This window comes from Mustelus asterias, chromosome 1, assembly GCF_964213995.1.
Source record: "Mustelus asterias chromosome 1, sMusAst1.hap1.1, whole genome shotgun sequence".
Classification (NCBI taxonomy): Eukaryota; Metazoa; Chordata; class Chondrichthyes; order Carcharhiniformes; family Triakidae; genus Mustelus; species Mustelus asterias.
Window position 1 is genome coordinate 166,854,487 of NC_135801.1, and position 12,843 is coordinate 166,867,329.

General features: G+C 42.2%; 1 protein-coding gene across 16 annotated transcripts in view; it reads right to left on the reverse strand.

Annotated features, from left to right (window-relative positions):
• Nucleotides 1–12,843, reverse strand: part of ctif (CBP80/20-dependent translation initiation factor) — a 268,061-nt gene that overhangs the window by 9,006 nt on the left and 246,212 nt on the right. For all 16 annotated transcript variants that reach the window (XM_078222542.1, XM_078222468.1, XM_078222532.1 and 13 more), the window contains one exon: nucleotides 4,576–4,731. In XM_078222542.1, coding sequence (XP_078078668.1) covers nucleotides 4,576–4,731 — 156 coding nt within the window. The remainder of the gene's footprint in view (nucleotides 1–4,575; nucleotides 4,732–12,843) is intronic.

Consider the following 12,843-nt stretch of genomic DNA (forward strand, 5'->3'; position numbering starts at 1 on the left):
ATCACCTCTGCCTTGCTTTCCGGAGTTGCTCAATCCCCACACCCCTCAATCACCCATAACCAACTACCATCCATCCTAGAACTGCCCCCCCATCAGCACTGGTCAGCCCCCCACACACAGGAACTGCTCCCCTATCCTTGACCTGTCATTCATCATCCTGACCTCACCCTCTATAACTTTTGACCCTGTTATTCACGACTCTCAGGACTTCACCATTGACCTTTCCCGTATAACTCTTGATCTCCCTACAATCTTGCTTGATATTGGACTTTCCTGTATAATTCCGCTTCCTCCCTCTGCGCTCATGAGATTTGTAAGATTGCCATCTTTCACCCTTGATCATCCATGCCCTGTTCCCCTTTGGCTGCTCCCACCTGATCTCCATCATCAATGCCTCCTCTCTAACAGTTAAATAAACCTCCGCTTGCAAGAAACTACTCAGTCCAAATCCACCTTGAAGTGACCATACCTGCTGCACGTCACGTTTAAGCAGTCGTGAATTTGAAGTAATGTGTTCCTCGTTTGGCTTTGTCAAGGGGAGGTCATGTCTGACAAATCTGTTAGAGTTCATTGAGGAGGTAACAAGGAAGTTAGATAAAGGAGAATCAGTGGATGTGATTTCTTTAGATTTCCAGAAGGCCGTTGACAAGATGCCGCATAGGAGACAGTTAAATAAGTTAAGTGCCCATGGTGTTAAGGGTAAGATCCTGGCATGGATAGAGGATTGGCTGACTGGCAGAAGGCAGAGAGTGGGGATAAAGGGGTCTTTTTCAGGATGGCAGCCAGTGACTAGTGGTGTGCCTCAGGGGTCGGTGTTGGGACCACAACTTTTCACAATATACATTAACAATTTGGATGAAGGAACTGAAGGCACTGTTGCTAAGTTTGCAGATGATACAAAGATATGTAGAGGGACAGGTAGTATTGAGGAAGCAGGGGGGCTGCAGAAGGACTTGGACAGGTTAGGAGAGTAGGCAAAGAAGTGGCAGATGGAATACAATGTGGAGAAGTGTGAGGTCATGCACTTTGGAAGGAGGAATGGAGGCACAGACTATTTTTTAAATGGGAAATCAGAAACACAAAGGGACTTGGGAGTCATTGTTCAAGATTCTCTTAAGGTTAATGTGCAGGTTCAGTCAGCCGTTAGGAAGGCAAATGCAATGTTAACATTCATATCGAGAGGGCTAGAATATAAGAGCAGGGATGTACTTCTGAGGCTGTATAAAGATCTGGTCAGACTCCATTTAGAGTACTGTGAACAGTTTTGGGCCCCCTGTCTAAGGAAGAATGTGCTGGCCTTGGAAAGGGTCCAGAGGAGGTTCACAAGAATGATCCCTGGAATGAAGAGCTTGTTGTATGAGGAATGGTTGAGGACGCTGGGTCTGTACTCGTTGGAGTTTAGGAGGATGAGGGGGGATCTTATTGAAACTTACAGGATATTACGAGGCCTGGAAGAATGGATGTGGAGAGGATGTTTCCACTAGTAGGAAAAACTAGAACCAGAGGGCACAACCTCAGGCTAAAGGGACGATCCTTTAAAACAGAGATGAGGAGGAATTTCTTCCGCCAGAGAGTGGTGAATCTGTGGAACTCTTTGCCGCAGAAGCTGTGGAGGCCAGGTCATTGAGTGTCTTTAAGATAGAGATAGATAGGTTCTTGATTAATAAGGGGATCAGGGATTATGGGGAAAAGGCAGGAGAATGGGGATGAGAAAAATATCAGCCATGATTGAATGGCGGAGCAGACTCGATGGGCCGAGTGGCCTAACTCTGCTCCTATGTCTTATGGTCTTACGATTCATTGATTTTTTAATTGGAAAGATACATTCAATTCTGACGAGGTTGCCTTAAAGTGAACATACATGATGTTTAAAAGTATTAAAATGAGAACCCTGATGCTTGCCAATCCATCCTCAATCCAGACCCTTCATCCAAGTTATTTATATAAATTGCAAACAGTTGAGGCCCCAACACTGACCCCTACGGCACATCACTCCTCACACCCTACCAACCAGAAAAATACCCATTTTTGCCAACTCTGTTTCCTGTTAGCTATCCAATTTTCTATCCATGTCCAATATGTTACCCCTACACCATGAGCTTTTATTTTCCACAATAATCTTTGATGTGACACCTTATCTGATGCCTTCTGGAAATCTAAGTACAATACATCTACTGGTTCCCCTTTGTCCATGGCACATGTGATGCCTTCAAAGAACTCCAGTAAATTAATTAAACATGATTTCCCTTTCACAAAGCCACTTGCTGCAAAATCCCAAGCCTTTACCTGTAACCTATTGCCATGGTTATGTTGTGGATAGTCTAGTCTATAGATATCATTTGATGGCACTTTTGATGAATCTTTTAACTGCCAATGTTTCATAAAGATACACAATTCTGAACATATTAGCTGCTCTACAATGATATTTCTGCGACAACAGCTTACGTAGAATCTTTAATTTAGCTCATCCAGGGCATGGAGACAGGACAGGAATTATACGTTTACAACAGGAGGTCTTGTGATGCAGTGGTCTTGTGAACCTGTGGGTTCAGGTCCCTGTCAGGACTTGTTGGTCAAATTGGAAGGAATGTTCATGATGCTCTTCAACTGACTGACAATCAGTCACAAATCCTTCCAACATTTCCTCACCCTCCCGCAAAGGGACAAAAATAGTATGTCTGTGTGAAGATATGCTAAAAGAACATACCTATGAACACTGAGCGCTCAAACACAGGGCATAGCGGAGGTGAGAAACAGAATAAAGCTGCACTCCAGCCTCAGCTCCAGCGACCATCCCACCCATCCCCAAGGGATCACTGAGACCTCTCCATTGCTAAGAGCTGTCATGCAAGTAACCTCTTTGAATGAGGCTGTTTGTTGCATGACATAATCTAACACCCTATTAGCTGGTTCACTTCCGTAAAAGCATAAATCACACAATGATATCAAAATGCCAATAGCCAGTTACATGCCAACAAACAGGTTAATTCTAAGAGAAGGTAATCTGAATTTACATAGCAGGCAATACTACAACCTATCGGTAGAGTGCTCAAAGGCCATCGTGTCCCACCCATTCACCCCCCCCCCCCCCGCCCCACCACACCCACTCCCCACACAAGTTTACTCCACTCAACATCCCTTCAGTGCTTTGCTTTGAAAGTTATACATGGACTTTTTTTTCCTGAGATGGTTTGGTAATCTCAAATTACGGGATATTCACTGCCACAAAGGTTCCACTTTGCTGAAGTGTTCTTTATACTAGCCTTATTAAAAAAAGTAACTGGCAGAACACAAACACCCCTTTGTTGAAGGTGAGAGACTGGAAGTTGAGGATGATCAAAGTGAGAGTAAAAAACCCTGGATTCTGTCAGAAAACCTTGACAGCTTGGAAGAAGGAAAGAAAAGACAGGGAAATACACAAGCTACACAGTGTTCGAAGAAAAATAAAGCTTTTCAGTGCTGTTTTTGGCTTTTTTTTTTGGAATGAAATTTGAACCAGGGGACTGAAATTTTAAGATGATTTTTGCATTTTGAGTTGAAAGTTAGCTAGACAAAGAATGGAACACCTGGAAAGTGATTCCCAAGAAGAAGTGATACTGTTCAGCCAATAGGAAGATCCTATAGCATTATTGCGGAAATAAATGCCACTGCGTATGTGAACTTCAATGTAGTTTGTGTTTCATGGGCTTTCTAAAAGGCTCAGTTGGTAACATGCTGTCCATGTAGTGCTGAAAACCCATCATCAGATTATTTTAAACATTTATAAGTCAACAGCTCGACCTCAGCTGGATTATTGTGTCCAATTCTGGATAACACGCTTCAGGAAGAACATCAAGGCATTGGAGAGGGTGCAGAAGATATTGATGAGAAATGTACCAAGGGTGAGGTACTTCAGTTCAGCTATGTGCAAAGACTGGAGAAATTGGAGTTGTTCTCCTTAGCGCAGAAAAAATTAAGTGGAAATTTGATAGTGGTGTTAAAAAGTAACGAACGGATTCATAGAGTAAATAAAGAGAATCTGTCTCCAGGACCAGAAGGGTCAGTACCTTGATAACTGGAGAGTGATCAGGAATAGGAATTCTGATTGATATTCCTCCTTTTCTTATTCTGAGACTTGAGGCAATTTGAATTGTCCCCACACCAGTTTAGATCGACTAATTCAGTACAAAGGATTGAACCACTTACTTTCCTGGTCTGTATGGCTCAGTTTAGCACCAGACTCATCACTTTAACTATCAGGAAAGGTGACTTTACTGAAATTATGCAAACTAGTAGATGTTCAAAAACAACTATTTTCTCCCATGTTGGTTTCTTAACACAGTAAGAAGTTTAACAACACCAGGTTAAAGTCCAACAGGTTTATTTGGTAGCAAAAGCCACACAAGCTTTCGAGGCTCTGAGCCCCTTCTTAACAAGCAGTGCGGAGGCAGCAACTGAACTCTACAGAGGATTGGCTCAGATCACTATCAGAAGACAGACTTTAGTGAGAAAAGGTCACTACGCACATTGATCCTTGGTATAATCTGCATTATTACACGGTCCACTCTTGAGTCATGACTCTGTGGCTTCACTTACCTCCCGTAGACATGTGTAGATAGGGCAGACTAACACACGGAAGGGCTCTCCACCATTGCTTCGCATTATCCCAAAGACTTCGCAGAGAAAGGTGATGAACCCAAGCCAGTGCTCTACGTCCGTTTGCTGCAGCTCATCCCTTGCCGTGAAATCTTTCTAAATCAAGTAAAGACAAAAGGAATGGAATCTTAAATTGCTCCTCTACTCCTTTAGACATTCACCCTGCGCCTGGCCGGCCAACAAATGACATGAATTCTCTCATGTTTTAAATATTTCTGAGTGGGTAAACAGGGAAAGGGAGGATAGAGAAAGGGAGGATAGAGAAAAGGAAGATAGAGAAAGGGAGGATAGAGAAAGGGAGGATAGAGAAAGGGAGGATAGAGAAAGGGAGGATAGAGAAAGGGAGGATAGAGAAAGGGAGGATAGAGAAAGGGAGGATAGAGAAAGGGAGGATAGAGAAAGGGAGGATAGAGAAAGGGAAGATAGAGAAAGGGAGGATAGAGAAAGGGAGGATAGAGAAAGGGAGGATAGAGAAAGGGAGGATAGAGAAAGGGAGGATAGAGAAAGGGAGGATAGAGAAAGGGAGGATAGAGAAAGGGAGGATAGAGAAAGGGAGGATAGAGAAAGGGAGGATAGAGAAAGGGAGAGATAGGGAAAACGAGAGATAGGGAAAACGAGAGAGAGAGAGAACAGATGAAAAATCAAGTAGGTGAGCGTGCAAGAAAATGATGCAGAAAAAAAGATGCAGCGAAAAAATTGAAAGAACAAAAAAGAGAGATGATAAAGTGAGATGGGAAAGGAGGCGCGAAAGACAGGAATGAACAATCTCTGGTTCTAGGAGACATCAGTACGAGTCCAAACGACATGCAGACAAATTAAAATTAAGTTTTATGCTGGGGTTAGTAAGCAGTGAGGACTGCCCCAGAAGCAGATTAAATTGAATTTTTTCATGAGGGAATCAGATACATAACTGAGGGAGTGGAGAGTGGAGAGGGATCAGTGCTCATGACCAGTCAGTCAGGCTTTTCAGATCTGGAACATTCCTAAATTCCTATATGAATGAACAGATAGTTGCATCTCACAGAAACTGACCAAACATTAAATTCATGCTGCATTATTCTAAATATTCCAAATGGAATCTACTGCCAGTCAGGTTGCAGCTGTCACCCAGTATCTAACTACAATCGCTTTGCTATAATTTCTCCTGTCCATTAACAAACTGCCAGAGGATTTTTGGAAGCATGTAACTTTAACTGCAAACCTTGATGGAAAAACGGAGAGTCACCCATTTTGAAATTTCGAGGGGCCTGTAATCATCTGAAATATTCTGGAGTTTGAGGGAAGACAATCTGTTCTCAAACAATGTCAAGTACTTGTATTGTGTTGAAATAAATCTTTTAAAAATGCTCTATTTTAATTAAGGTCCCCTAGTTAATACAGCACGTACGAGACAATAGGGAAAGGTCCATGCAGTGTCCACTTTAAACATAATTCACAGATGAGTAAATTAATTTCCCTTCCAAGTTTTATTTAACTTCTCAATTAAAAAGAGCAGAGATCACAATATTATTGGGATTTCTAGTAGTTTTCCCTAGGGCTTTAAGGACAGGCAAGAGTTAAAGTGATAAATAAGATGGAAGTATGAACAATACCATGCCGGTAACCAAGACAACGTGACTTTGCAGTGATCCTGAAAAGACACTAATTGAATTTGCCAGCAATAGGAACAGCATTTGTAGAAAACAGGGTCAAACACAAGAAAAAGACAGGGCACCCAGGAAACCACAACCACCACAAAATCCACCTTTCTTTAAAAAAACTTTGGCAAGACTTCAGTCACTAATAGAATCAATCAGCTCAAATCATCTCATCTCCAGAACACGGCCCTTTCAACACCGCAGACTATTAACACTGTGGGAAGGCACATGAATGGGGGGGGAAGGGTTGGATCTCTTTCTGTTATCTGCAGATCCCCAGGGGAGGAGAGATGGTGGCATAGCGGTAAGGTCACTTGACTAGTAATCCAGAGGCCCAGGTGAATGCTCTGTGGAAATGGGTTCACGTCCCATCACGGCAGTTGGTGAAATTTAAATTCAATTAATAAATCTGGAAGAGAAAGCTAATCTCAGTAATAGTGATGATGAAGCTATTATCAATTGTCAGAAGAACAAAATTGATTCATTAATGTCCTTTAGCGAAAAAAATCTGCCTTCCTTATCTGGTCTGGCCTATATGTGACTCCTGACCTGGCCTTGAAAATATCCCATGAAAGAATAAATGTTTAAAAGCAATGTAATTTAACTACCTCCTTTTCCTCTACTTGCATAATTAGTGCTAATATGCTAGGTAAAAATTAGGCTTACATCTAATATTAGGCTTATTAAATGTAAAGCTGTAAATGCACAGAGTGTATGACACTTAGGACGGGATTCTCCTTCTGTCCTGGTGACGGCCAATGGTGAGGCAACTACGTTTGGGGAGAAATCCCACCACAGGAGGGGCTGGGGAATTCTGCACTTAGTTCTGCTCTACCCAATTTTCCCCCTTTCTCCCCTCATTCAGTATTACAGTCCCACATGGGCTGCCAATTTGGTGCTTTGCTTCATGCTCCATGTGCAGACCTGTACAGGGTCTCTGGTGCAAAGAGCTGTGACTGCTTTTACTCACCCTCAATGTACACAAATTCACAAATCAATGGGTATGATCAATAGGTGAGCCACAATGGTTTTCAGTGTTGCACGTCAAGAGAAGGGGTAAATTTACTATCTCAAAAGCACAAGAATTGGGAGCAAAAATAGGCCATTCGTCCCTTGAGTCTCCTCCACCATTTGATAAAATCATAACTGATCAGATTGTATTCGCAACTCTGCTTTCCTGCCTCTCGTAACCCTCGACTCCTTTGTCCAACTCAGCCTTAAATATATTCAATTAGCCAGACTCACTGAGGAAGAAATTTCCAAACAATAATGACCCTCTGAGAGAAAAATAATTCTCATCTCAGTCTTAAATAGGAGAACCATAAATTTTAAACAAGGTCCTCCCACAAGAGGAAACATCCTCTCAACATCTATCTTGTTAAGTCCCTAGCCATACTAATATGTTAATCCCTACACCATGAACTCTTCTTTTGTGTAATAATCTTTTAATGTGGCACCTTATTGAACATCTTTTGGAGATTCAAGTGCACCAGATCTACAAGTTCCCCCTTATTCATCTTGCTTTTTACTTCTGCAAATAACTCTGATAAATGAGTCAAACATAATTTCCCTTTCACTGTCTGATTGTATCAAGATGTTCTAAATGTCCTGCTAGTACCTCCTTTATAATGGATTCTAATATTTTTCCTATGACAGATGTCAGACTAACTGGCTGATGGTCTCCTGCTCTCTGACTCCCTCCTTTCTTCAATTAAGGCATTACATTAGCAATTAGTTAGTCATTTCTGGTACTTTCTAAGTGGCTACTGATCGGAAATTAGGGATTTTCAAAGATTGGGCAATGGAAAACTTAACTTCAGACAGAGTGACTTAAACGATTGCACAATGGACGGCACGGTGGCACAGTGGTTAGTACTGCTGCTTCACAGTGCCAAGGACCCATGTTCAATTCTGGTCTTGGGTGACTGTCTGTGTGGAGTTTTCCCTGTGTCTGCGTGGGTTTCCTCCGGGTACTCTGGTTTCATCCCACAGATCAAAGATATGTAGGCTAGGTGGATTGGCCATGATAAACCGCTATTTTGTGTCCCAAGATGTGTGGGGGGATTCGGGGGAAAAAATGTGTGGGATCACGGGTACAGGGAAGGGGGGTAAGCATGAGTAAAAGATGCTCTGTCGGAGAGTCAGTGCACACTTGATGGGCCGAATGGTCTCCTTCTGCACTGTAGGGATTTGTTAAATTTGTTCACACTTAACCTTCACGTGTTAATGACATGGTTGCCTTGTGTTATGGCATTGGGTTGAGTTGAGAAGTTCATTTCTCACAGCAAGTTGTGCAATTACATTTTTAAAAATCAGGCAATTTATGGGCTAGCATGTTGTTGACCAACATATCAGCCACTATCCACAGGCAGCTAATTGTGTTTCTAATTTGGGAACTGTGACTTTGGATTAGAAAATTGCCAATGTCATTCAATGTTTAAAAAGGAAGGAGGCGGGGGAGGAAGACCAGGGGCTGCAGTTTATGGTCCCCAGTGAGGGGGCAGAAGTCCTACTCTCAGTTACTCAAAGCGTGTTATGGGGCGGGGTGGGGGGAGCAGTCTTGTTTAAAGCTGATCCTTTGGGACTGACTTTTCTTCTTGGGAAATTACAGACTTGTAAGATGTATCAATGTATGTTTTCACTTTTTTGTGGCTTTGTTAGTAAAATGGAAGGTGAATAGCAGAGTGTGCTAGTGTTTCGTTTGATCATTGTGAGTGCTTTACTTCCTTGGTTACTGAATGGTCGTAGCTGATTGCTAAGTAACCATACATATAAAGTACTTTTGTCTGCACTGTATTTTTCACCTAAATGTATGCATGCAGCTAAAACAGTGTTGCTATATCCATGCCTTTTTTTTATTTTTTCACAGGATACGAGTACCAGCATTTATTTGCCATCCCTAATTGCCCTTAAGAGGTGGTGGTGAGCCACATTCCTGAATCGCTGCAGTCCACGTGGTTTAGGGACACCCCCAGTATTATGAGGAAAGAACTGCAGGATTTTGACCCATCGATAATGAAGTAACAGCGATATAGTTCCTCTGGCTAATCAACCTCTTCTATTGGACAACCATGGGTTAACCCCAGAAAAATAGCTGTGAAAGCTACTGGATTATCATTACATCAAACTGATTCGCTAATGTTCTCCACAGTACACCCCTAACTGATCTGGCCTATTCATAATGACAGTCTGCACTACATGACTCAATGCACTGAGGGCAAACTGGGATAGGGAATAAATATTGCTTTGTCAGTGTTACACACATACTATGGGCAAATTTAATAAATAGCTGTGAAAAAAATGAGCTCTAAAAAAAGTCATACAGACTCAAAATATTAACTGTGTTCTCTCTCCATGGATGCTGCCAGGCCTGCTGAGTTTTTTCCAGCTTCTGCAGTATTTTGCTTTTAAAAAATAGCTGTTGCTGGACTACAGTATTGAAGCTGTCTCAGTGCCTTCATTGGTGGATGGAGAAAATATAGAAAATGAAACTTTTAAATGCTGTAATCAACTAAGCTTCACTCACATCCTGTAGCAAAGCAATCCACACGTGGTGACACATTGCAATGAAATGATTATTTTAATTTCCTCCTTCATGCATCCAGCTTGACAACTTGGCCCCTTGCTTTGTAATTTACCAACCACTTGAAATAGTCGACTTATTACCCACCTTACCTGTTCCTTTAATCACTTTGAGAACATCTACCAATCATTCATCAACCTTGTCATTTCAAGAGGACTACAGGCTTAGTTCCTCAAGCGTTGCCCGTATGTTTGATCCCTTATTTTTGGTCTCATCTTGCTAAATCTGCATTAGATTTTTTTCTGTATTGAGAAACCCAAACCTGCACACAGGATTCTGGAAGTGTCCTAACTTCATAGAGCCACCATGAACTGTAGTTTTGCATTCAATCTTTCTCAATAAGCATATCCAAAGCTCATGAGCATTTTGAAATTTAAAAAAAACTGTCCACACCTTTTATGCATTGAAAAAATTATAATTTAAGGTCATAGAGGTTTACAGCATGGAAACAGGCCCTTTGGCCCAACTTGTCCACGCTGCCCTTTTTAAAAAAATCCCTAAGCTAATCCCAATTGCCCGCATTTGGCCCATATCCCTCTATACCCATCTTACCCGTGTAACTATCTAAATGCTTTTTAAAAGACAAAATTGTACCCGCCTCTACTACTACCTCTGGCAGTTTGTTCCAGGCACTCACCACCCTCTGTGTGAAAAAATTGCCCCTCTGGACACTTTTGTATCTCTCCCCTCTCACCTTAAACCTACGCCCTCTAGTTTTATACTCCCCTGCCTTTGGGAAAAGATATTGACTATTTTGCTGATCTATGCCCCTCATTATTTTATAGACCTCTATAAGATCACCCCCTCAGCCTCCTTCGCTCCAGAGAAAAAAGTCCCAGTCTATCCAGCCTCTCCTTATAGCTCAAACCATCAAGTCCTGGTGGCATCCTCGTAAATCGTTTCTGCACTCTTTCTAATTTAATAATATCCTTTCTATAATTTCTACTCTTTCTTATTCATCGAAAACATATTACCTCACATTTATCAGTATTAAACAACATTTCACACTTACCTAACTCCTTCACCACAGCCTCCTCAGGAGGTCCCAGCATCACAGATGCTAGTCTTAAGCCAATTTGATTCACTGCACATAATATCAAGAAAGGGCTGAAGGCACTGGATACTGCAAATGCCCTGAAAATATTCCACTCCAGAACTTGCTGTGCCCACTAGCCAAGCTGTTTCAGTACAGCTACAACACTGGTGTCTTTTAAATTTATTTATTAGTGTCACAAGTAGGCTTACATTAACACTGCAACGAAGTTATTGTGAAAATCCCCGAGTCACCACACTCAGGCACCTGTTCAGGTACACTGAGGGAGAATTTAGCATGACCAATGCACCTAACCAGCACGTCTTTTGGATTGTGGGAGGAAACTGGAGCACCCAAAGGAAACCTACACAGACAAGGGGAGAACGTGCAGACTCCACACAGACAGTGACCCAAGCTAGGAATCGAACCTGGGTCCCTGGCTCTGTGAGGCAGCAGTGCTAACCACTGTGCCACCATGCCCGGCAATGTGGAAAATGACCCAGGTGTGTCGCATACACAAAACAGCACAAATCCAACCCAGCCAATTATGTCCCCATCCGTACACTCTCGATCTTCACTAAAGTGATGGAAGCGGTCACTAACAGTTCTATCAAATGGCAACTGCTTAACAATAATCTGCTCACTCCCTGATGCTCAGTTTGAGGTCCGCCAGGACCACTCCGCTCCAGACCTCAATACAGCTTTGGTTCAAAGATGGACAAAAGAGCTAAACTTCAGAGGTGAGGTGAGATTGACTGCCCTTGACATCAAGATAGCATTTGACCGAGTGTGACATCAAGGAGTCCTTGCAAAAGTGGGGTTAATGGGAATCAGTGGGAAAACTCTCCACTGGTTGGAGTCATTACTAGTGTGCCTTCAACTGCTTCAATTGTTCTCTTAAAAATATATTCAGTTGGTTAAATGTGATGTATCTTTCACATATTCATTTGATGCTATTTCATTCATCCAGGTTCTTTTAAATATCCATTTATTTTATCTCTAATTATGGCCGATGATCATTTTCCTACTATAACATTGGCCATGCTAAATTCTCCCTCAGTGTATCCAAACAGGTACTGGAGTGTGGCGTCTTGGGGATTTTCACAGTAACTTCAATAATTACTTGGTTTATTCCTTTTTCTCCTTTTTGAATATATGCAGAACAATGGCAACAGCGCAGGTTCAATTCCTAAGGTTATTTATATTTGGGGGAGATGATGGCCTAGTGGTATCATCGCTAGACTATTATTCTAGAAACTCAGCCAATGTTCTAGGGACCCAGGTTCAAATCCCGCCACAGCAGATGGTGCAATTTGAATTCAATAAAAAAATCTGGAATTAAGAATCTACTGATGACCATGAATTCATTATTGATTTTTGGAAAAACCCATCAGGAAAGGAGAATCTGCTGTCCTTACCTGGTCTGGCCTACATGTGACTCTGGAGCCACAGCAATATGGTTGACTCTCAATTGCCCTCTGATCAAGGGCAACTAGAGATGGGCAATAAATGCTGGGCCAACCAGAAATGAACATAGAACATAGAACAGTACAGCACAGAACAGGCCCTTCGGCCCACGATGTTGTGCCGAGCTTTATCTGAAACCAAGATCAAGCTATCCCACTCCCTATCATCCTGGTGTGCTCCATGTGCCCATCCAATAACCGCTTAAATGTTCCCAAAGTGTCTGACTCCACTATCACTGCAGGCAGTCCATTCCACACCCCAACCACTCTCTGTGTAAAGAACCTACCTCTGATATCCTTCCTATATCTCCCACCACGAACCCTATAGTTATGCCCCCTTGTAATTGCTCCATCCACCCGAGGAAATAGTCTTTGAACGTTCACTCTATCTATCCCCTTCATCATTTTATAAACCTCTATTAAGTCTCCCCTCAGCCTCCTCCGCTCCAGAGAGAACAGCCCTAGCTCCCTCAACCTTTCCTCATAAGA